At 44.1% G+C, this 23,225-nt stretch overlaps 1 protein-coding gene and 1 long non-coding RNA gene across 5 annotated transcripts in view; one reads left to right on the top strand and one right to left on the bottom strand.

Moving 5' to 3' along the window:
- Positions 1-23,225, top strand: part of ARHGEF33 (Rho guanine nucleotide exchange factor 33) — a 34,470-nt gene that overhangs the window by 1,112 nt on the left and 10,133 nt on the right. For 2 of the 4 annotated variants that reach the window (XM_083494331.1, XM_083494333.1), the window contains exons 2-9: positions 3,059-3,231; positions 8,881-8,930; positions 10,839-11,003; positions 12,577-12,698; positions 13,362-13,501; positions 14,459-14,503; positions 21,033-21,257; positions 21,888-22,017. In XM_083494331.1, the coding sequence (XP_083350457.1) occupies positions 3,195-3,231; positions 8,881-8,930; positions 10,839-11,003; positions 12,577-12,698; positions 13,362-13,501; positions 14,459-14,503; positions 21,033-21,257; positions 21,888-22,017 (914 nt within the window). In that variant the 5' untranslated portion in view covers positions 3,059-3,194. Of the gene's footprint in view, positions 1-3,058; positions 3,232-8,880; positions 8,931-10,838; positions 11,004-12,576; positions 12,699-13,358; positions 13,502-14,458; positions 14,504-21,032; positions 21,258-21,887; positions 22,018-23,225 lie in introns of all 4 variants that reach the window. The other 2 variants (XM_083494332.1, XM_083494330.1) reach the window with 1 other exon arrangement.
- Positions 10,825-22,152, bottom strand: LOC310702924. The gene is made up of 3 exons (XR_014523797.1): positions 22,039-22,152; positions 13,625-13,748; positions 10,825-10,948 (listed from the first exon to the last, which is right to left on the bottom strand). It is a non-coding gene; the product is annotated as an uncharacterized lncRNA (long non-coding RNA).

The following is a 23,225-nucleotide window of genomic DNA, read 5'->3' as shown; positions in this document are numbered from 1 at the left end:
TATATATATATATATATATGCTTTCGTAGATTTTCACGGGTACAGGAATGCAGGTTTTGGTGTCTTCGGGTGTCTTCCCGTGTAAGAGTTGGGGTGTCTAGGCGACGTTTCGACGAGGTCTCACTCGTCATCTTCAGGCTGGTGCTTTCGGCTTCTTGTTACTGGAACAGAGCTCTGTTCCAGTAACAAGAAGCCGAAAGCACCAGCCTGAAGATGACGAGTGAGACCTCGTCGAAACGTCGCCTAGACACCCCAACTCTTACACGGGAAGACACCCGAAGACACCAAAACCTGCATATATATATATATATATATATATATATATGTATGTATATACATACACACAGTAGAGAGAGAGAGATTTAGGTTGCAGTTCTATACTAACTAACCTGAGAGCAAGTCAGATTTATCTTAAAGGGGGTCTCCTTTTGAGTAGATGTGTATAGGGCTATTAATTCCATAGTCGGCATATTAAAGGTGCAAACCAGAAACCAGCCACAGGTAAGTATTATTAAAGTCTGATTGGTTTAAATGGAAAAGAGAGAGCAGATGCTTAATACCGGGATGGGGGAAAATATAGGACTTTTGAAATGTGTAATATTTGTTCATTGTTTCTAAATGGTCTCTCGTCCAAACGATCAGGTTCACACACTTGCTCAGGCATAAGACAATTCCTCACAGTGGGTCACACCGCTGGCTCATCTAGCACAACAATGTCTGCACCAGGGAGGGGGAAATTGTGGTCCTCGAGGTGTGCAGTGTTTGTTCCCGTCTGCCCTAGCCAGAACAGTCAAAGGTGAGGGATGATGATGATGTTCGCAGTTGTGTTCCAACAGAATCTGAAGGCCCACAAATTGCACTGACTGGCAGTGGCTCGCCAGGGTTACAGTTAGGGGTCCCCCCCCCCACTTTCCTGGAGATGATAGAAATCAATCTGCTATGTCACTAAGCTACCACTATTCCCTATGTTGCAGCATGTACAGGGTGCCCCGAAAATACTCAAGACTTACAATTATTTGTTTGGCTGGATTATGCTCTAAGATAATACGAAAACATACATAATACGTGCATGCATGCATCCATTTTACTTGTATGCCACCTTTCTATAATTAAAGCCATGCTCAGAGTGGCTTACAGCATGGGGGGGAATCACATAACTGCAAACGTAACTAAAGTAGTCATAAGCAATAAATAGCACATCGAAAAGGACACAACCAAATCAAACCATTTCCACACAAATCATAATAAGAGCTAAAAGAAAGATACCCAAAATTAATATCAAAGACAGCAACAACCCCCCAACAAAACCCCCTAAATAATTCCTCAACCCAAGAGTCTAATACAGGCTTCCTCAACCTCGGCCCTCCAGATGTTTTTGGCCTACAACTCCCATGATCCCTAGCTAGCAGGACCAGTGGTCAGGGATGATGGGAATTGTAGTCTCAAAACATCTGGAGGGCCAAGGTTAAGGAAGCCTGGTCTAATAGACTCATGACTGTAGTGATATAAGTAAGGGCCATAGAAATCAACACAATTTACTTCAAAGTAAAGGCTGCTTCAGCTTGTTAATTACCTTCATTCTTGCTGATGGCTTGGGCTGGTAGGAGTTGGCATTCAACATCTGGAGAGGACGCCATGGTTTCTCCAAATGCGATAAACAGCTTATGTTTTATTTGTACTGTCTGCCTTTTGTTGTTTTTTTAAAGTCATTTTTGATGCTGTATTTTAATGTATTTCCAATTGTCTTTTATGGCATGGTGATTTTAAATGGCAATGAGTCACCCTGAATGAGAGGCAGTAGACACCTGCCAGGCCAAAACTGGCAATGTCTCCCTGCTCCCCCTGTGGCATCTTTTCTCTATGCTAAATGCAGTTCGTTATCCCAATTTCCTTTAGGTTTTTCTCAAATGATTTGCCTCCTATGAACTCATGATTTTTTTGCTATATTTTTCACCTCACTTTTTAAAGAACTGTTGTTTTCGAAAGTGGCTCATATCAGAGAGAGGGGAGGGCTAGAGAGGCCCTTCCATCAGGCTTACAAACAAAAAAGGCCAGGCATGGGAAGGAACAGGAGGGTGGCAGGAAAAATTAGATCCTTGTAAGTCTCTGAATCCTTCAAACTGCTTAACTCTGTGTTTGAAGCAGTATAAGCCGAAGTCTGATGTGCCCTGTCATCCCGCTGTGAATATTTCCTACCTCCAAATCCTTTATGGCTTATCATCTGCCTTGAATTATTGGTGCTCCAAACGAATTACAGTAATTCAAAATCAGTACCTCCAGTGCGTTATGCAGACTTATTTCCCAATTTGGTTTCCAATGCTTTTGCCAAATGCAACAGAAAACACCACTGGCTTTCGATAACAGTCGACAGCATCACATTGCTTTGTTGTTCTGTTTACTAGAGGGGCACAAATGAGTAGCCATTGGTGCCTAAAAAAGAAAGAAAAGAGTATTGATGCCAAGCTGATGACTCCTTTGCTCCTATAACATTTTGCAGCCTCCTAACTCTTGCTAATGTGCCAATAAATCAATAAATCCCCACACTCTGATGCCCTCTAGATGTTGTTGGACTCCACTTCTCATCAGTCCTTGCCATCATGGCCAAAGGTCCAGGATGGTTGGGGATTGCAGTTCAACAATATTTGGAGGACACCATGTTGTAGCTTATGGGTGGCCAGCTGGCAGTCAACAAACCTGATCTGTGATTAGGACGGGAGCCTGACAGGCTCAGAATACAAGAAGGGACTTTGCTTTCTCTTCTGCCATTGTATAGGCCTCTCCTTTACCGACGGTCATGTTAGTAGGGATAGCTGAGTCCCTCAAGAAATGGACTGGGGAAAGTTGATCTGCCTTCTCCCAGCTCAGGAAGTCTGTTTCTGAAGAAGCCCTTCAGAATACAGTAGGACAACTGTTCTATAGATGCGACCATTAAACCAATATATTCCATGAAGTGCAAGTTATTGAAGTCACTTAAAAGCCATTTCCCCCCAGGGCGTAGCAATACTGGCCCAAAGTGGAACAATAACGCCATTGTACTTCTTTCTTCCATTGGAAATAGGAACTGGATCATCTGACTCACTGGAGAGCTCACATGCTAAATTATTCAAGACCATGGGATAGTTTTGTTTCGGGTTTTTTGGAAACGCCAAAAGCTCTTTCAAGATGCTTTGACTGGACTTGGAAAAAAATACCCAATGTGTTTAAGGAGCATGGATTCAAACAGAAAAGAAGGTAAAGTATCTACTGAAACAAGAGATTAAAATATTGTCATAGGATGCGATCTCATTGGCACTCTACTCAGCTGCATTCCTGGAAGTGTTCTTGGTCCCATGAAGGCATCCACTAACAGAAGAGGAGATTCCCCCCTCCCCTTATGTCCTGCAGACCTCCCTGATCTCCGCAATTCAGCTGCAGACTGATTTCACAGGAGGAAGTTTGAGATGGCTTGCGGAGATGCAGATGAAAGGGGAAGTTGGCAAAACCGCATCTCCTCTTCCAATAGCAGATGCCTCTACTGAATCAAAAGGTTCCATGAGCACACAGGCATTGGTTGGATTCCATTTATAATGTTCTCACAAACAAAAATATATATACATGCTAGAATACAAAACTTAGATTCAAAAGCAGTAGTACCTAAGGGTTATATACTGACGGAGGAGCAGCAATAATCCCATTGTGTAGCCTATAGAAACACATCACCCTGATGTGCAGGTAGCTCATACGTGGGAGCCCCACTTAGACACTGAACTGATTTCAACAGTGCAGTTCATAAAGGGCCCCTCCAGGTGTTGATTTATTGTGCATTCATTATGGTTTGTTCCCATGATGGTATTGGGGTGCTTATATGCAATTCTGCTTTCAATTTTTGCCTGGAAAAGTTTTGGGCAGACATACTGCTTTGTTTCCAATCACTGTGTTTCATAGCTTCTGGCTGAATTCCTACAAGCCCCTCTTCCAAATGCTTTGTTTTGGTGGGCGTATTCTGCAACAATGCTGAGCTGGGCCCAGGGGTTAACCCGAGCTACACGGTCCAGGTCCAGTCCCGAATCCAGGGTTTCCACGAGAAGTCAGTCCAACAGGGCCAAGGCAGGAAACCAGACTAGGTCAGGCACAGGGTCTCAGGCAGGTTCCAGCAAGCAGCAGTGTTGCTCCTGCAACCTGGGGCGGGGTCCAGCAGCCTTTTATCTCTGTCGGGGTAACGGCCAGTCCTGATCCCCCAGTGACTCACCTCCCTGTCTCGCCCAAAGGCAAGCACTCCTCCTGCGAGTACTCGGGTCTCTCCTTCTCAGATCTCAGTACAGTGGTGCCTCGCAAGACGAAATTAATTCGTTCCGTGAGTTTTGTCGTCTTGCGATTTTTTTCGTCTTGCGAAGCACGGTGTCGGAAAAGTTTTGGAAAAGCTTCAAAAATCACCAAAGTCTTCAAAAACCTCAAAAAAGGCTACCACACCGCATGCTATGAGTTGCTCCTCGAAGTCAAGTCGCAACTGTATTAACAGTATTAAGAAAAAGGAAACAAACTTGCAAGACGTTTCTGTCTTGCGAAGCAAGCCCATAGGGGAATCGTCTTGTGAAGCAGCTCAAAAACCCTTTCGTCTTGCGAGTTTTCTGTCTTGCTATGCATTCGTCTTGCGAGGTACCACTGTACCACTGTATCTGCAGCTCAGAAGATGTTGGTGGGTTACTAGATCCAGAGGCTGCCTCAGCCTCCCCTGACCCAACCGGTAGTGGAGCAGCTGTAAGTGATTGCCCAGCAGAGGGCAACGAGGTAATCCCTGCATCTGGAGCCAGGGCAGGCTCAGGCCCCTGACTCAGCCCAGCTGGTGTTTGTTGCAGGGGAACCTGTGCAGACTGGGACTCTTCAGAATCCAGCCCCAGACTCGGTCCAGATGCCGCCTGAAGCAGAGGATCCGGTGCGGACTGAGACTCCTCCGGTTCCGAGTCCGAGCCTGAGTCTGAGTCCCAGGCCATCACAAATGCCATTGATGCAATAATGGCACATTAGCAGTGGATTTAAACTGGACCATCCACACTTCATTCAGCTTTATTAGTTGTTCTGCATTGTTTCCCCAATGTTACTGGATTCCTCCTGTCTGGAAGGTCGTTCTTTCCCTAAAGTGTAACAAAAGTGGGACAAAAAGCAAAATGAAATCCCAGAACTTTTGTGGTATGAAAAGTTATGGAATTTCAGAAGGGTCTGGGACATACACCTATTGCAGACAAAGCAGTATAATTACCTCAAAACTTCTGCTCCCCTCCAACCCCAGTAAGTTAAATTTGTGGCGATTCCCAAAACAGTTAGAAGAGGCAGGAAAATCATTTGCATTGTCATGCTTCTGTTGGCTAGATATGTACATTTTATATGACAATATTCACATGTGCCACAAACAGGCCTGTATGCTCTTTGTAGTGCTATGCATGGAAATGTCAAAATAGACCCAATGAACAGTCGTAGCTGTTGGTCTTACCTCACTGGACTTTTCAAACGGAATGCTAACGACATGGTATAGCTGTAAGCATGGCAGGGTCTAATTTCTCTTTGAGAAAAAGGAGCATTATTTCTAGAATTAAATGGCACTGCTTCACAGGAAACGGCTGGGAGGCACGAACAGGAGGTGCTTATTTTTTTAGCGGTTATATAAGATTATAACTGTGCATCCTGCAAGCCCCATTCCCTAGTACTAGCTGAAGTGGAAATTAATTTCAGGATGCTTTGAATTAACTGAGGCCCTCCAAGGAGTAAAAGTGCTCATTTGGTGTCACAGGAAGAGTTAGACAAAACTGGTACCCAGCCCTGTCATCCGTGTTGTGTGTTCCCTTGGCGTGGGCAGGTGTTTAAAAATGATCAGCAGTGAAGGATTTAATTTTTCAGGTGTTTAATTCATGAGGCCTTTCTTGTGCTATTATGGTAGAGCAGCGGCTCGCGTGTCTTACTTTTTATTTAGTCAGGGTCAAACTAAATGTGATACGGAAAGCTTGTCCCCCCCCCCCTTTATTTATTAAATAGCAGCTGTGGAAGAGGAGTAGAAAGATAAACTGTTGTTTTCTGTCTCCTACTTCTGCCTCTCACTCAGAAATTACTTCATCTCTGACTGAAAGACGGCATCAGCATGTAAGCAAAGAGTTACAGAGGTGTCCTGCTTTCCTAAGGAAACCCAGGCCCTCTGAGGTTTAAGGTAATGAAAGGCAGGCTGTATCACCTCAGGGTCTCAGTGTCCTAAGTAAAAGGCAACCAGATTTCATGCACAGTTAAGGCAAATTCAATAATAACCCCTACCCCACCCTACCAATATACCCACACACCTTTCCTGAAGGTGGATAATTACAGTGGTGCCCCGCAAGACGAATGCCTCGCAAGACGGAAAACCCGCTAGACGAAAGGGTTTTTCGTTTTGGAGGTGCTTCGCAAAACGAATTTCCTATGGGCTTGCTTCGCAAGACGAAAATGTCTTGCAAGTTCCTGCGGGTTTTTTTCCTTTTCCTCCCTTTTTTCCCAAGCCGCTAAGCCGCTTATCAGCTGATCCTAAGCCGCTAAGCCGCTTATCAGCTGATCCGCTAAGCCGCTTATCAGCTGATCCGCTAAGCCGCTAATCAGCTGATCCGCTAAACCTGCTAATAGCGCTAATCCGCTAATCCGCTAATGGGCTTGCTTCGCAAGACGAAAAAACCGCAAGACGAAGAGACTTGCGGAACGGATTCTTTTCGTCTTGCGAGGCACCACTGTACACACAGCCAGATCTAGATTTCATTTTACGTGTATTTTATTGTCATGGCTTCTCTGCGATAATTTTGGGAACTGTAAGTTAGTGAGGATAGTTGGGCTTCTCTTAGACCCCCCCTCCCAAAATAACTACAATTTCCAGGATTCAGTAAAGTGGGGTTTGTTAAGGTTCTAGAAGCACTGAGTTGTGTTCACAGGTGAGCAAAAACAAAATAATAAACTGGATTCAAGAAAGCCAACTGATAGAAGCAATCTTTTCTTTAAAAAGGGATGGGGATCTCTTTGAATAGAAGACCAGCCTTGCTGGATCATGCCAATGGTCCAAATGTGGCAAATTTTGGGTAGTAAACTCCATTATAACACTGCAGCCCTATGCATGTTGATTCAAAAAATGTGAGAGCATTTGGGATTGCAGCCTAAATTTGTGACTGAGGAACCTATCAGCCATGTTGGCAACTCATCCAGGATGGTGTCACTGCATATGTGAGCCACCATTTTGGAGGTGCCATCGTTAACAACGGCACTACTGAAGAGTCACACGCCCACACGTACTCTCTGGGCTGATGTGGTGGGATTCACATTGGTCAGTTAGAAGTCCAGCACCACTTCTAGCTAAAACAGATCCTGGATTATTCCAAAAAGAAATCTCTCACTCCTAATATTATTACATTATAGTTGAAGGCAGGAAATGATTCCCTGCTCCTTTTCTCCCTTACATTTATATGATGCCTTTCTTCTATCAATCGTGCAGGGTTTTTTATTTTTGTAAAAAAATAGAGTGTTAGGCCTAATAATAATAATAATAATAATAATAATAATAATATTTTATTTATATCCTGCCCTCCCCAGCCAAAGCTAAGCTCAGAGCGGCTAACAACAATACTAAAATCAATTCATTCTAAAATCAATTCAAAATCAAATGAATGGCAACCACTGGGCTAGAGTTCTGTGAGGATTACCAAAGGAGGGGGTCAGACTGTGCCTTGGCCAAAGGCCTGGTGGAACAGCTCTGTAGTGCAAGCCCTGCGGAAAGATGTCAAGTCCCGCAGGGCCCTAGTCTCTTGTGACAGAGCGTTCCACCAGATCGGGGCCACGGCCGAAAAAGCCCTGGCTCTGGTTGAGGCCAGCCTAACCTCCTTGTGGCCTGGGACCGCCAAGATGTTTTTGTTAGAAGACCATAAGGTCCTCCGTGGGACATACCAGGAGAGGCGGTCCCGTAGGTACGAGGGTCCTAGGCTGTATAGAGCTTTAAAGGTTAAAACCAGCACCTTAAACCTGATCCTGCACTCCACCGGGAGCCAGTGCAGCTGGTATAGCACCGGGTGAATGTGATCTCGCAGCGAGGACCCCATAAGGAGTCTCGCCGCGGCATTCTGCACGCGCTGGAGTTTCTGGGTCAGTCTCAAGGGCAGCCCCACGTAGAGCGAGTTACAATAATCAAGTCTGGAGGTGACCGTCGCATGGATCACAGTAAAGGGGGAAAGGCATTCAACAGTGTCTTGGGACAACACTGCTGTTAATATATTTATGGAATAGATATGCAGCACATCGTTATGTAGATGGTCACCAACATGGATGGCTTTAAAAGAGGACTGGACAAATTTATGGAGGATACAGCTCATAATGGCTACTAGCTATGCTAGCACTGATTCTGAATACCTGCTCCTCCACATGCAGCTGCTGGGTGACCTTGGGCCAGTCATACTTCTTTGAAGTCTCTCAGCCCCACTCACCTCACAGAGTGTGTGTTGTGGGGGAGGAAGGGAAAGGAGAATGTTAGCCGCTTTGAGACTCCTTAAAGGGAGTGAAAGCCGGGATATCAAATCCAAACTCCTCCTCCTTATCACACTACACAATCAGTTATTCCATAGCTTTTCACAGTTTAAACCCATAACTAACCATATATAGCACATGTATAGCTTTCCATAGCTATAACGTGAAACTGAACCATTGGTACAATTCAGTGCTGAAATTCCTCTGCTTGTAATTGTGGTAGCTTGTGCAAAATTATTATAATGTGGCAGCTTCAAAGCAGGACTCTGTGTTCCAGAAAAGAGACAGGTTTCCACCTAAAGTGGACTGCAAATCACTATGCCCCCATTTTATATATAGCAAGCCTAATAAGTCCCGTTAATTGACTGAAGCTCTTTATTCCCACAGGAGAAACTGAAACTGTGCCAGTGATTAACCCTGCAACACAGCTTGCCCAGGTAAAAACGAGCAACTTGCTCTGAATAATCCCAAACATTTAAGGAATTAGCGAGGCTTTTGATAACTCTATGCAAAAAATCATAACACATCAGACTAGCCAAACAGAGACTTGGTTTAAAACCTTAATGCTATTAATAGCTCCCCAAAATATCTGACATTGAAAAGGCACTTCAACAGTGCAAGGTGCTCTGATACTTAACACTTCTTCAATATGGGGTTAAATAATCTGGAATAAATATTACATTCTGGTTTTGTTTTCATGAAGTCTTAGGCCACATTTGCATTTTACATTTAAAGCAGTATCATATCACTTCAAACAGTCATGCCTTCCCTGCAAGGAATCCTGGCAACTGTAGTTTGTTAAGAGTGCAGAGAGTTAGACATTGATAAGTGGGAGTCATTCATCCTTACCCTTTGGGGAAAGGTGAATGCTCTCAAAATGAATATTATTCCCCGATTTATCTATATTCTGAGAGGACTTCCAGATTTTATATCCGGATCATACTTCCAAAAGATAAACTCCCTGTTTAGGAAATGCCTATGGGGCTCAAAAATACTGAGAATATCCCCCTCTCCCTGACCTGTTCTATATTTTGCCCGACCAAAGGTGGCAACCCTAGCTTCCAAAGACCCCTGTGGTAAAAAATGGTCATTGGACATCACTGTGATGTGATTTGATTGACAGGTGGGCAGCTCCACCCACCAAGCAAACTTGGCCCACATGGGGTGGGTTAGATAAAAATCTGATTCCACCCCCTAGGCTAAAGAAGTTCTCTTCCCCCTATGCAAGAGCAGGTGTCTGCCATGTTTGGCTTTGTATTTCACAAGAGGTACAGGCCTGGTCAAGATCTAAGGAGATCTCTATTAGCATTTGCAGATTACGGGGGGGGGGGGGGAGGGCGGAATGGTTCTCTTTCTGGTCCTCATAGCCTTGGAAACATGGAGCCAGGTTCTTTAAGGTATTCGTTTGGAAGGAACGTGCTATGAATGTCCAAGGATCAGGGCTTCCTCAATGGAGGACATTATCAATGCTTTGTTTATTTATCGGTCTAGGAACAGATATAGTCTGTTTGTATGTTTAAAAAGCAAACAGGATTCCGTCCAATAAAAGAACGAAATAAAAGCAATAAGGGGAAACGTAATAATATTGCTTGTCGGTAAGAGCTTATTTAATAATATTGCTGTTTATTTAAACATATAGGCAGCGTACAAAAATTAAAGACTGAAGCAGGTCCTGCATGCAGAATTGCATCTAAAGGTAGAGACAAGACACATTTATGGAAGAAAGTACAGGAAGAAGGGAAAGAGGCTAATTTTGGAAGAGGCAAGATGAGCAAGTGTGTCTTGAACGTAATGCCCCTGTTCTCTTTCCACTGACTTCTCAGTGCCTGTTGAAAGAGACGACTTCCTCGTCCAACAAGCCTTTTAAGTAGAGACTGCATCTGTATTGGAGCTGTTTCTAAGATGCTTTCACAGTTTTAAAACATGTAATGATTTCTTTTGTGTGTTTGTCACCTGGGTCTCCTGTGGGAGAAAAGGCAGATAGAAATGTAATAAAGAATAAATAAAAACCAGTGAGTAAAATCAGGGTGGAAAGGTATTCAAGTGTCAGGAGAAAGAGACACAGGTAGGGAGGAGAGAGGTTAAATCTGAGGTTAAAGTGGAAGATTGGCATCTCTTATAAAAAAACAAAGGGTCTGGGGGGAATATAAGCTCAGTGGTTAGAAGGCATCTGCTTTGCTTGCAAAAGGTCTCCGGTTCAGTCCTGAAAACCCTGGAGAGCTGCTGTCAGTAAATATAGACAGTATGGAGTTAGAGGGGAATATATTCTATAAAGCAGTTTTATTTGTTCTTATGTAATCCATTTCTGCAGCATTAACAATGGCTATGAATTCTGGTTCATTTAGTTGCAGGCTCTGGCTTCTGAGCTGAAAACCGGTTTCACCGAAGCAATGCAGGAACTATCAAGGATCCAGCATGGAGAGTATGCTCTGGAGGAGAAGGTCCAAAGCTGCCGCTGTGCCATGGAGGAGAAAGTGGCAGAGATGAAGAACTCTCTTAATTGCTTCAAGGTAGGCTGTGTCCATTGACAACCAGCCCCTTTTTCAAGGGAGAGAATTAGGCCTGCTTGAAGCAGAGAGAGAGAGAGTGTTGCCTCGTGACATCTAGCACATGCAGAATGCAGAAATACTGGCTGCAGTAAATGAATTACTGCCAGGCATATTCCCCAATGTATTCTGAACATATTAAGTTCTTGTTGGTATCCATCCGTCTCGAGAGACAATGGAGTGTTCCTTTTGGGGGTAAAGTCAAACCGCAGTGTCAACATCACCGAAATGACCTTCAGTGCAAGCCTGGGGGTGCAAGCCTGGGTGGTGTTTATGGAGGTCCTGGACTGGCCAGATGACCCCCCCCCCTGTTAAGTTGTGGGCGAACATATCAGACGACACAGCGATTCTTCAGCAGCTCTTGTTTATTCAGAGGCCAGAATAGAACTGAACTGAAGAGCTCAGTCAGCCTGCTTATATAGAGCTCCAGAACGATGTAACTGTTGCAACTTTCTAAAACTATCCAATCACAGAACGTCACTTTCGATCCTTCATTTGCATAACTATCTACAGTATCCCCCTGCTGGCCCAGTACATAACACCTCCCACCTCCGGCCTCACTGATGTGGTCCAAAGGAAAGCAGAGCAATATGCTTGGCACCAGCTTAGCTGCAGAAGTTGCCAGAAGGAGGCATACAAGGCGCCGTCCAACTATTTTAGGGACTCTGTTCTGGATTTGTGAAGGGTTTACTCCATGGGTAGGCAAACTAAGGCCTCGGGGCCGAATCCGGCCCAATCGCCCTCTAAATCTGGTCCGGTCTGGGAATTAGCATGTTTTTACATGAGCAGAATGTGTCCTTTTATTTAAAATGCATATCTGGGTTATTTGTGGGGCATAGGAATTCATTCATTTCCCCCCCTCCAAAATACAGTCCAGCCCCCCACAAGGTCTGAGGGACAATGGATTGGCCCCCTGCTGAAAAAGTTTGCTGACCCCTGGTTACTCCTTAGCCTTTTCTTCTCCTAAAGATATCCCACAAGGCAGTGGAGGTTTAGGGTCAGAGTTTTCCATCTCCTTGATGGGCTACCTTCCCATCTGCAGCAATCGAGTCTGATTTTGTTCCCTTGTGTTATTTCAGATTAGTTATTACCAAGGTGCTATACCTCACCGTCATAAACCTTGACTCCTAAATCCTTGTCCTGCATGAGACTGGGCAAAGCACAAGTCTCATGCAGGGCAATAGAAGAAGCAAGCTGCAAGCTAGCTGCCCTCTCTAATTTTAAACTTGCCCTCACTTTTTATGAGGTGAAAGGACTCCAGATATATGAAAACAACTCTTTTTTGTACTTAAGTACCACAGGTACACTGTTCTGTTTGGCCATTCATTAGCCTCAGTGAGAATAACAGCACTTTTTCAAACAACAACAACAACAACAGGTCAATCAATCAATCAATCAATCAATCCATAGTTGTTTGCATTTCTTAAGGTTAGGCTATTGCACCCCAATTCTGCACATGCACTTGTATGCTCAAGATGCTTCAGGAAAAGATCTACTGTTCTTAACATATGTTGCTATCATTTGTCTTTTAAATCAGGATGAGCTCAGTGATGCCAAGTCCATGATTGAGGAAATCAGTGCCAAGCAGGAGGAGATGCAGCAGAAGATTGAACAGCTGCAGCAGGAGAAGCGGAAAGAATCTCGCAAGCTGAAAGCAAAGTAAGTGACTGTAGACTAAACCTTCTTCAAATCCCTGTGTAACTTCATAGCACTGGTTTTCTCTCCCCCACCCCCACCCCCCCGTGGTAGGGACACCCAGTGGTAGATTTTTTGGAGTGCATCAGCTCCTCCTGGCAGTCCCCCAAGTCATACCCCTCAGAAAGTCCAGTTTATTCGGGTCAACTGACAGTGAAGGAATAGATGTTTATATAATAAATTCAAGTTGTAAAATGCATTGGGCTTTAGCAAAAGATCTTCAACCAGCAGAAACACAACATTTAGCTTTTAATTAGAAATGCAAACAGTCTTGCAAAGAGGTATTATAACTAAAACTGCTAGCATGAAGTAGTAGCCCCAGCCAAGAAAAGGAAAGAAGTACCGAGCCTCTGCTTGATTATTTTCCTTATTTTCTTACCTCCCTTATGCTAATGTGTCAGAAACAAGCTGTGCTCTGCCCTTGCTATGTTTCCCCCTCTTCGTGACCTACTCATAGAATTCTAGTTTCAATATACTACGTAAGATTGTGACAGTGTGTCTGAAACAAGAGATATCTTATTTGTTTTTACATTTAACTTTTGTAAATTCTTATGCCTTAAAACAAATGTGTGTCTCCCAAATGTATGCTCTGGTAGTCTTGCTTTTATTTTATTTTTGCCTCAGAAGAATACAGAAGGAGGAGCATGGGTCACAAACAGTCCCTACACCTCTACAAGGAAGTCCCTTTCGATCACTAAACCTTCCGGAGCCAGTTTTGATTAATGAAGATTTTGTAAAGCTGTTGCATAATGCAACGTATGAGAAAGGTAGTTATTTTGTTTGATCGACCCTACCCTACCCTATCCTGTATGCACAAGGCAGCTTACAATATTTTAACACCTTCTCCTCCCTCTCCCCCCCTGAAATCTTTCATTTCCATGAGATCCTACCTTGCCATTCGGCAGGTAAAGGCGTCTTCCGCAGATGGTGCAGTGCCCAGAATGGTTTTTCCCATTTACAAATGTTTCTGTGGGGCCAAAGGTTTAGCTGCTCCTGCTATTGTGGTATAACTCCCTTTCATTAAAACGAGAAACAGAGACAGAAATGTTAGGGATAATTAAGGAGTCCATTGTGTTAGGGGTAATTAAGGAAAAACTAAAAATGGGGTTATAAAGGGACACCCATCTCATGGGTTATCGTGAATGGCGACTGAGCTGCAAATGTCTGCAGCTGCATCATTCCCACTGATTGGGAAATACCAGGTTGTACACAGAAAAAGGACAATATATTGTTGTTTATAAGGGAGAGACAGTGATTCAGCAGTGGTCGGAATGACCTTCCTGGAAGCAGCACGGAATCCTCTGTAATATTTGAGCAAGCACATTATGTAAAAAAATAAAAATATCCTGAGAAAAAATGAGTTATTTGTAAGCAACCACAGATCATAGGATCATAGAAAAATAGAGTTGGAAGGGACCACAAGGGTCATCAAGCCCAACCCCCTGCAATGCAGAAATCTCTTTGCCCAATGTGGGGTTTGAACCCACAACCCTAAGATGAAGAGTCTCATGTTCTACTTGACTGAACTATCAGTCAGATGGCAGTAATGGCATAGACTACATTAAAAAACAACAACCACCCTTTTTTCTTCCAGTGCCTTAAATGTTAAAAAACCAGAAACCCTCAAAGCACTTTCCTCAGTGTTTGACTTTAGATCTCTAGGTGAAGCTTGCTTTACTCATCTTCCTTTACAAATAACTAAAATTTCTCCTGTTCTTGCTTAGTCTCTGACTGCAGGCCCATGGGACTAGGAGAAGGCAGCATGAAAGGTTGGTGCACTTGGAGGGGTGGTTTTTGTTGTTGTTAATCAATTGCTGCTCCCAAATATTCCCTCTTTGGCAGATATTCCTAACCAGCAAGTGGTACTTGAGGAGGGAGCACAGCATTCTCCAGAATGGGGGCACAGGGCAGTGGTGAGGTTGGGGGAGCACTGGGTTGGCAGCACCAGTATGCTGCAGGTGCAGCAACACACCTGCAGGGGAGCAACTCTGCCCATCCAGAGCTCCCCTGACCTTGCCGTCAGCCTGCCCTGCCCTGCCCTCTCCCTGTCATGGTGAACACAATGCAGCTGCCAGAAGGCCACCCTGCCGCTCCACTGTTGTTACCAATTATTAAGAGACATGTAATGGCAAGGTGATTTCAAAGGGTCCTTTATTGACTTGTGGAACTCACTACCACAAGATGTGGCAGTGGAGCTCTAGAACCGTTCACCATATTCCTTTCATACTGCATCACGCTGGTTTGACATCATCTGATAGGAAGTTGTCCCATTAAACTTTAATTAGTTTAATGCTAATCATATGTCCAGTGCGCTTCCGATGCCACAATGTCCCATTACAGCAGAGCATTTCGCACAGCGGCTCAAGAAGGGCTGGAGAGTCAGCATCTTTTCAATAAAGGAATCTTGGAGCAAGCGGTTTGGAACTCAAATAAAAGGTTTATTTACACAAAACAAAAAACCCTGGTGAAGAATCACACATTTCAGCAAACACGCCCCAAAAGAAAAGGAAGGGGGGAAAAAAGGGGCAAACACACGAGTGAGTTGACTATTTATACAAACTCACATTCCAGGAAGGTTAACGACCTCCAGCTGCTCAGTGACTAGAGCGTCTTGATTAGAGCTTCTTAACCCTTTAATACCAACACCCCCTCTCGCTCGTAACACTGAGCTGTACCAACCTTAATTCAAATTTAAACCTGAAGAGAAACATTTATGAGATTGCGGACTCAAAGCTTTTGTAAAACCGTCTGCGAGATTTTCTTGGCTTGGACAATACTTTAGTTCAATTAAACCTTGTTTTACACTTTGGCATACATTTTGATAACGGATATCCAAGTGTTTTGTGTGTGCCTTGAATTGACCTGATTTAGCTAGTTTAATACAAGGTTGATTGTCTTCCCACACTCTGATAGGTAGGGAACATTCTCCAAACAATTCTTGCACCAGTTGCTTATAAAATTCCAGTTCTCTACATACATCTGATAATGCATTGAACTCAGATTCAGTTGAACTTAAAGCTATAAGTGATTGTTTTCTTGATCTCCAACCAATTAGTGCATTTCCAAATTTTATCGCCATTCCTGACACTGATTTTCTATCTGGTCCAGCATCTGCCCAACTGCTGTCAGCCCAACATTCAAGTTGTGTGCTGCCCTCTGCTGATAGTTTTAAGCGAAACCTTTTGGTAGTTTGGAGATACCTTAAAACTCTTTTTACTCCTTGCCAAGCATGCATTGATGGTTTTTCAGCTTGTCTACACAGCATGTTGACAGCATATGTTATATTGGGCCGAGTCCACTGTGCAATGTGGAGTAGACTGCCTATCGCTGACTGATAAACCCCGGGATTACAGAACTCTGCCTGTTGCTCAGTTTGAGCATCCTTTGTGTAACTTAATTCCATTGGGGTTTTAACACCAGCACAGTTGTCCATTTTAAACCTTTCCAGCAACTGCTGGATCTTAGCTTCTTGGCTGAGCCAATAGTTCCCATCTTCATCTTGCTGAATTTTAACTCCTAGATAAACAGATACATTGCCTAGTGATTTTATCTGAAACCTTTCTCCAAGCTTTGTGGCAAATTGTTGTGCAAGTTTATCGTCCTTTCCACTGTATAATAAATCGTCAACAAATATCAAGACTGCTTCTTGTTCACATCCCGAGCCTTTTAGATAAAGACACGCATCTGCTGCGCTCTTTCTGAACCCCATGCTCTCTAGAGCATCGTTTAAGCAGGAATTCCAATTACGGGCGGACTGTTTCAACCCATAAATGGATTTGTGTAGGCGCCAGACCTGGTTTGGCTTGTCTCCTTCAAAACCTGGTGGTGGCGTCATATAGACTTCCTCCTGTAAGTCTGCATTTAAATAAGCCACATTGACATCAAAATGAAACAGCTTATTTCCCTTCTTAGCTGAAGAGGCTAAAAGCATTCTTAATGACTCCGATCTTGAAGTAGGGGCATAAATTTGAGAATAGTGAACTCCTTTGCGCTGCGAAAACCCTTTTGCAACTAGTCGGGCTTTATATTGCAACTCCTCAGTAGTTGTGGGCTTTAAATGATATACCCATCGACAACCTACAGCTTGTTGCCCTTCTGGAAGCTCTGTACTTGTAAACACACCGAGAGACTTCATTGAAGCCATCTCTTTTTCCATTGCTTCCTGCCACTTTGCGGCTTCTGAGCTTGGAAGCTGTTGTACCTCTACATAGCTATCTGGCTCACACTGTGCCATATTTACGTATACACTTGTCACCTTAAACCGCTCTGGCGGCTTGCCCTTAAATGTGGCACGTGTTGACCTGTGCAATTGCTCCTCTTGTGCCCCCTCTGACCGTTGGCTGTCAGAATCTGTCTCAGACTTTATGTCTGGACGTGCCTCTAGGGATAAAGACCTCCGTTTAGATACCTCCCTTGGGCTTGGCGTTGCAGGCGACCTGCTTCGCTTTTGCTGTCTGCTAGGCCTACTGACTGGCGATGTTGGAACACTCTTAGATTCTGGCTTTTCTACCTTAGGAGAAGAACCTTGTGCCTGGTCAGAATCTGCATCTGAACCATGTGCACCATCCCCTTCTGGCTCAACACCCTCTGGACTTTCATTCTCAGCATAAATGCCTAAATCATCTCTCAAAATGTCAGGGTTAGCATGTAAGTGAGTCCATCCGGATTGCTCACAAAATTCAGCGCTCCTACTGAGGACCACTCTTGTAGTGTCCCCATCTGGGTTCACGAACCTCCAAGATTTGGCATGTGGTTCGTACCCACAAAAGATGAGTTTCCTAGCCCTTGGACTTCCCTTTTTCCTTAACGCTTTTGGGATAAGTACATAGGCTTGAGATCCAAACACCCGAAAGTAATTAACTTTGGGCTTCTTCCCATATAAAGCAAAATATGGCGTAGTATCAATTACCGAATTATATACTCGGTTCAGAACATGAGTAGCCGTCTTCCAGGCTTCCGCCCAGTAACTTTGAGGAAGTTTAGCATCAAACAACATAGAGTTTGCCAACTCTTGCAGAACCCTGTTTTTACGTTCGGCCACGCCTCCTTCTTGGGGGGAATAAGGTGTAGACAGACAATGCTTAATTCCCCTTTTCTTAAAGAAATTCTGCAACACAGACCCGGTAAATTCTGACCCTCTGTCTGTCTGAAAAGCAAGTACTCTAGTACCGAATTCAAGTTCTACTGCATGAACCCAATTTTTAACTGTTTCTGCAGTATCTGCCTTTGTTTTGAGAGGAAAAAACCATGTAACCTTTGTTTTGTCATCTGAGAGACACAGTGCATACCTCGAACCTCCCATGCTAGCAACAGGCATTGGGCCACATAGGTCCATATGCACAAGTTGGAATACTTTGTCAGATTTCCTATTTGAACTGGGATAGCTGCATCTATGAACCTTCGCCCTTTTGCATGCAGTACAATCCAAATACTTAGTACATTTGTTCAATTTGCACCCTTCTGATAATTCAGGTTGCCTTTTAACATACTGAAAGTTAATATGTCCCAAACGGCGATGCCATAAATGAACACAAGAATTATGGGTAGGCGAGTTCACACAACCAGCATGAACCTGTTCAACTTCGTCTGGACTTGTCTCAAAATAATATAACCCATCTCTGCATTCCACCTGCAAAAGAGATACGTTATTCTTTGAAATAGTGCAAACCCCATTTTCAAACACAGTTTTAAACCCATTTCTATCAAGTTCTGACACAGACAAAATACACCCCTTCATTCCCTTTAGCACGTAGGCATCAATTTCTATTTGCAAACACTTCAAAAACACTGTGCCTACGGTCTCTAAGGAACGTTTAGTTGAATCTGCCATTGTCACAACTTTAAGGGTTTGCAAATGTCTGCAATTCTGCAAACGGACACTAGATGGTGCCACCAGGTGGTGAGATGCACCACTGTCGATCAACCAGCGTAGATTGCTGCCTTGGCCACGCCCTTGCATCAACGCCATTGCTGAAGCCATGTGCTGTGTGCTGTGGGAGTAGCCACGACCTCCTCCTCTTCTTCGACGTCCCCTGGAACTCCTTGTCTGGTAACTAGGGGTAACGGCCTTGGTGCTGTCTTGACCAGGTTCACGTGTACAATTCCTGATTAAATGGGAAGAGGAACCACAGCGAAAACAGTGTCTAGCTGCAAAAGCATTTACTGTGTTCTCAAACTCAGCATCCCCACTCTTAGGCACAGCATAACTCCCCTTTGAAGACAAACCTCTTTCTCTTTGCCTTTTATCCTGTTCATCAGCAAGTCGAGAAGAAATGTATTCAAGGGTTAATTCAGATGAAGGCATAGCTTCCAAAGTTAAAGCTAGAGTCTCATAGCTTTTATCAAGAGAAGACAACAAAATGTATGACTGCTGCTCCATAGAGAAAGGTATGCCCAGCTGTCTTAGTTGATTAAAGGCAGACACCATTTTGGCAATATGTTCTTTCACACACGCTCCCGGTTGGAGACGTAAATCAAACAAACATCTTGTAGCATGGATCTTGGCCCCCGCAGTGTTTCTGGAATTCAACCGCTGCAGAACCGTCCAGACCTCATGCGTGTTCTTTAACTCAGAAACATAAGGCATTTGCTCTGGTCCCACTGCCAAAACTAGTAGACCTTGGGCTTTCCTGTCGCGTTTCTGAGAAGCTGCTGCTGCTGCTTTGTCTTCTGCAGACGCGTCTGCAGCTGCCTGTAAAGGCGGTGCTTCAGTACAACTCCACAACTCTTTCGCTTGCAACCAAACCCTTACTCTAGCCTTCCAATCTTGCCAATTTTTCCCATTGAGTCGCGTAAATGGGACAGTAAAACTTTCCTGGGACTCTGCCATCCTCCCTGGGGCTTAGGAACGATACTCACAGACCTGTAGACCGTCTCCCAGCTGCTGAGGTGGCTCCTCGAGGAATAAGACGTCTTCCAGCGAGTACAAACTGCGCAGTGCCTCTTTAAAACTTTTCCTAGGCACGTTGCAGGACTCAAGCTGCTTTGAAGGCTTTCGTTGTCGGCAACCGCTTCTGTCTTCGCTCCAGTCCTTGCATAAATCACTCTGAACTGCACTCCTTATCTCCTTCTTGACGTACAAACAGCCATAACCTGTCCCATTAAACTTTAATTAGTTTAATGCTAATCATATGTCCAGTGCGCTTCCGATGCCACAATGTCCCATTACAGCAGAGCATTTCGCACAGCGGCTCAAGAAGGGCTGGAGAGTCAGCATCTTTTCAATAAAGGAATCTTGGAGCAAGCGGTTTGGAACTCAAATAAAAGGTTTATTTACACAAAACAAAAAACCCTGGTGAAGAATCACACATTTCAGCAAACACGCCCCAAAAGAAAAGGAAGGGGGGAAAAAAGGGGCAAACACACGAGTGAGTTGACTATTTATACAAACTCACATTCCAGGAAGGTTAACGACCTCCAGCTGCTCAGTGACTAGAGCGTCTTGATTAGAGCTTCTTAACCCTTTAATACCAACAGAAGTGCCTACAGAGGTGAATACAGCACAAGATATTATGGGCTGTCCCGTGAATCTGCTGGATGAAATAGCGGAAGAACGTTGCCTCAGGAGAGTGAGGAAAATTCTCAGGGATGATTCACACCCTGGCCGGCACTTTCTTGATCTCCTGCCCTCAGGCAGAAGATATACAAGCAGGATTAGTCGCACCAACAGGGTAAAGAACAGCTTCTATCCGTGGGCTGTTAGGCTGCTGAATGAAAAGATAACAACAGGGCAACTGACTTTCGGGTTTGGTGGGTGTGCGTCAGTAAACGAGGGGAATTAAGACTAAGAGAGCTGGGGGGGGGTGATCGTGTAATCTCACTGTATACAAGTTGTACAAGTGACAATCAAGTATTTCAATTTCAATTTCCTATGTCCTCCTGCTCTCGTTCCTAAGCTACGTCCAGATTGCTCCTTTCTCTTTTAAGCTCTTCTGGCACACATAAGAACACAAGAAGAACTTTGCTGGATTAGACCAAAGGCCTTTCTAGCCTTGCATCCTGTCTCTTATGTTGGACAACCAGATGTCCATTGGAAAGCCCGTAAGCAGGACAAGAGTGCAACAGCACCCTCCCCACTTTTGATTCCCCCCTGCTGGTATACCCAGAGTCATTCGGCCTCCAACAATGGAGGGGAGAGCATGACTAGTCACCATTTTGCTCCGATTGAGCGCACTGGTTTCAGAGCCTTCACGCAGCAGTCCAGCGTCTTTTGCTATGGGTTTTTGACCAGCCTGATGAGACAAGTGGCCATTAAGGATGCGCCTGTTGGTCCTGCTGACCACCTGTTCTAATTCCTAGGGTTAACCGGTACAAATCTGGAGATGGAAGAGAACCTCAGAGCTTCCTCGTCTGCTGATGCTCAGCCAAAGGGCCAGTCATCATCCACAGTGTGGAAGCAGCCCAAGGACAGTAAAGACTGGGCTGGCGAACATATTTCAAAGGACCAGAGTGACAGGCAGAAGGAACTAGGTCCCAGTAGCTATAGCTCAATGGAGAATGCGCTGCGGGAACCGTCTATTGCAGGTGAGAATAAAGGTAGCGGCTAGAAAGCAAAAAGGCTACAGAGGAGGGACGAGGAACCTGTGGCTTCCGTTCATTGCTAGACTACAACTCCTATCAGCCCAACAATATCTGTTGGAGCACCGGTGAGCTACCCCTAGTCTAGATACTATTGAGGAATTTGAATAAATCATTGCTGTAATCTGTAGAGCAGGATTTGAAATGGCTAATCCTTGCAGTAGCTTCTGAACTCAGGGTTCATTTGAAATCTAGCCTAATGGCTCCTGACTTCTTACGGTGCTACCAAGCTGGTGGTACTTCAGTGCAAGAAGCAGTGAAAACGTTACTCTGCAGTCACATTCCTTTGGAATTATTTCCCTCTTTCTGAGCATTATCGCAAAGGCAAATTCCAGCCAGGCAAAAGCAGTCAAGGAGGGTGCAGAGCAGGGCTGAGGAGGGGCCTGGTATGGGCATAGTCAGCCTGGAAGCCTACATTTGGCCCCTGAGTCACTGATACAGGAATTGGGTCTTCGTTTTCTGCTTGCTCGATTTTTTTCTTCTTGGAATGACACCTTGTCTAGATACGAGTGCATAATCACAATAATTAATAACCCGTTTGAAACACCAAATCATTTTCACCTTGTTTCTCCAAAGCTAAAAGGCAGAATATCGCTTTGGACTTACTTGAGTCAGAAAGGAAGTATGTTGTGAACCTCACCCAGGTCCTCAAAATTAAAGCCACGTTGTATGGGCAGGACGTGAAAAGGAACTCCAAGGATAGAAGGTATTTACTAATTGTACTTACTGTTGGGCAACGATGCTTTTCTTTAAATGTGCTGGCCGCTGTTTTGGATCCCTGCTGCCCTTTCCTCTTTCCATCCTTCCCTCTCCATTCAACTTTGTTCTTGCCTTCCTAAGCCAGGCATCCATTTGCTGCTTTACCTGGTCATGCTCTCTTTTTGATAATGGAGCGCCTTTTGTCCTCTTCAGACAGAGATCATCTCCAGCTGCTCCAGCAGGCATTGTCTCCAGTGGCTTCAGGTGGCTGAAAACCATGCCCTCCTGCTCAACAGCCACTACCAGACTTGTCCTGCTCAAGGCCATTGTGACCACTATTAGACCCACAGTTAAGGGTGAAACAGGCACCATGAGTTATGACACACATACCTGAGGGGAAGTCATTCCGCTGCAGAAGCGTGGAGAAAATCAGAACCTTAAAAGGACTGAAATGGACAAATTTATCCATCCCTAGTCAGATCTCATCTGGAATAGTTGTTTTTTCTGCTGAAGGTTTCCGCTGAAGGTTTTTTTTTCTGCTGAAGGTATAATACCACTCCAAAAGGGTATAGCTCAGGAAGGTGATGTGGGGGTGGACAGAGGATTAAATACCAGTGCCACTGCTCCAATTTAAAGTAGCTGGAGGAGTCTACAACGTTGTGAGAAAACAAAAGTTGGAATAGTTTTGACTCCATGCTAGCATTCGAGTGATAAATGAACTAAAAGGAGGTGGACTACAATTAAGGATTTATTATGTTTTCAGAATGTATTAGAAAAATTATATAGAAAGGTTTATTGTTTTGTGTACATTCAAATGTAAGATAAAACATATGCAAAGGGACTTGACAGGAAGTCAAAGTTGAAGAAAAGATTTGGGAAGATAAAAGGGGAAAAATATTTACTTTCATTATTATCATTTTCTGTGCGGGTGTGGGTGTGGGGGTGTCTGCACATATGTGTGTTGTTGTATGCAATGTTTGGGAGGAAATAAGACGGTAAATAACAAATAAGAAACTAAATATCGATGTATGTAATTTTTATTTCTTAATTATATTTAGTGGTAGTATGGCTGCATTGTTTTTTGTAACATAAAACCATTCAATAAAAATTATTTTAAAAAAACAAAAACAAAAGTAGGGAGGTCCCATCAGATTCCTGCCCCCCCCCAACATCAAGTCTACTTCATTGTTAAGTCAAAATCAGCACCTTGAATTG

The sequence above is a fragment of the Podarcis liolepis genome, assembly GCF_965112155.1.
Source record: "Podarcis liolepis genome assembly, chromosome: 3".
Classification (NCBI taxonomy): domain Eukaryota; kingdom Metazoa; phylum Chordata; class Lepidosauria; order Squamata; family Lacertidae; genus Podarcis; species Podarcis liolepis.
The sequence above is the reverse complement of the archived record's forward strand: the minus strand, read 5'-3'. Positions and strand labels throughout refer to the sequence as shown.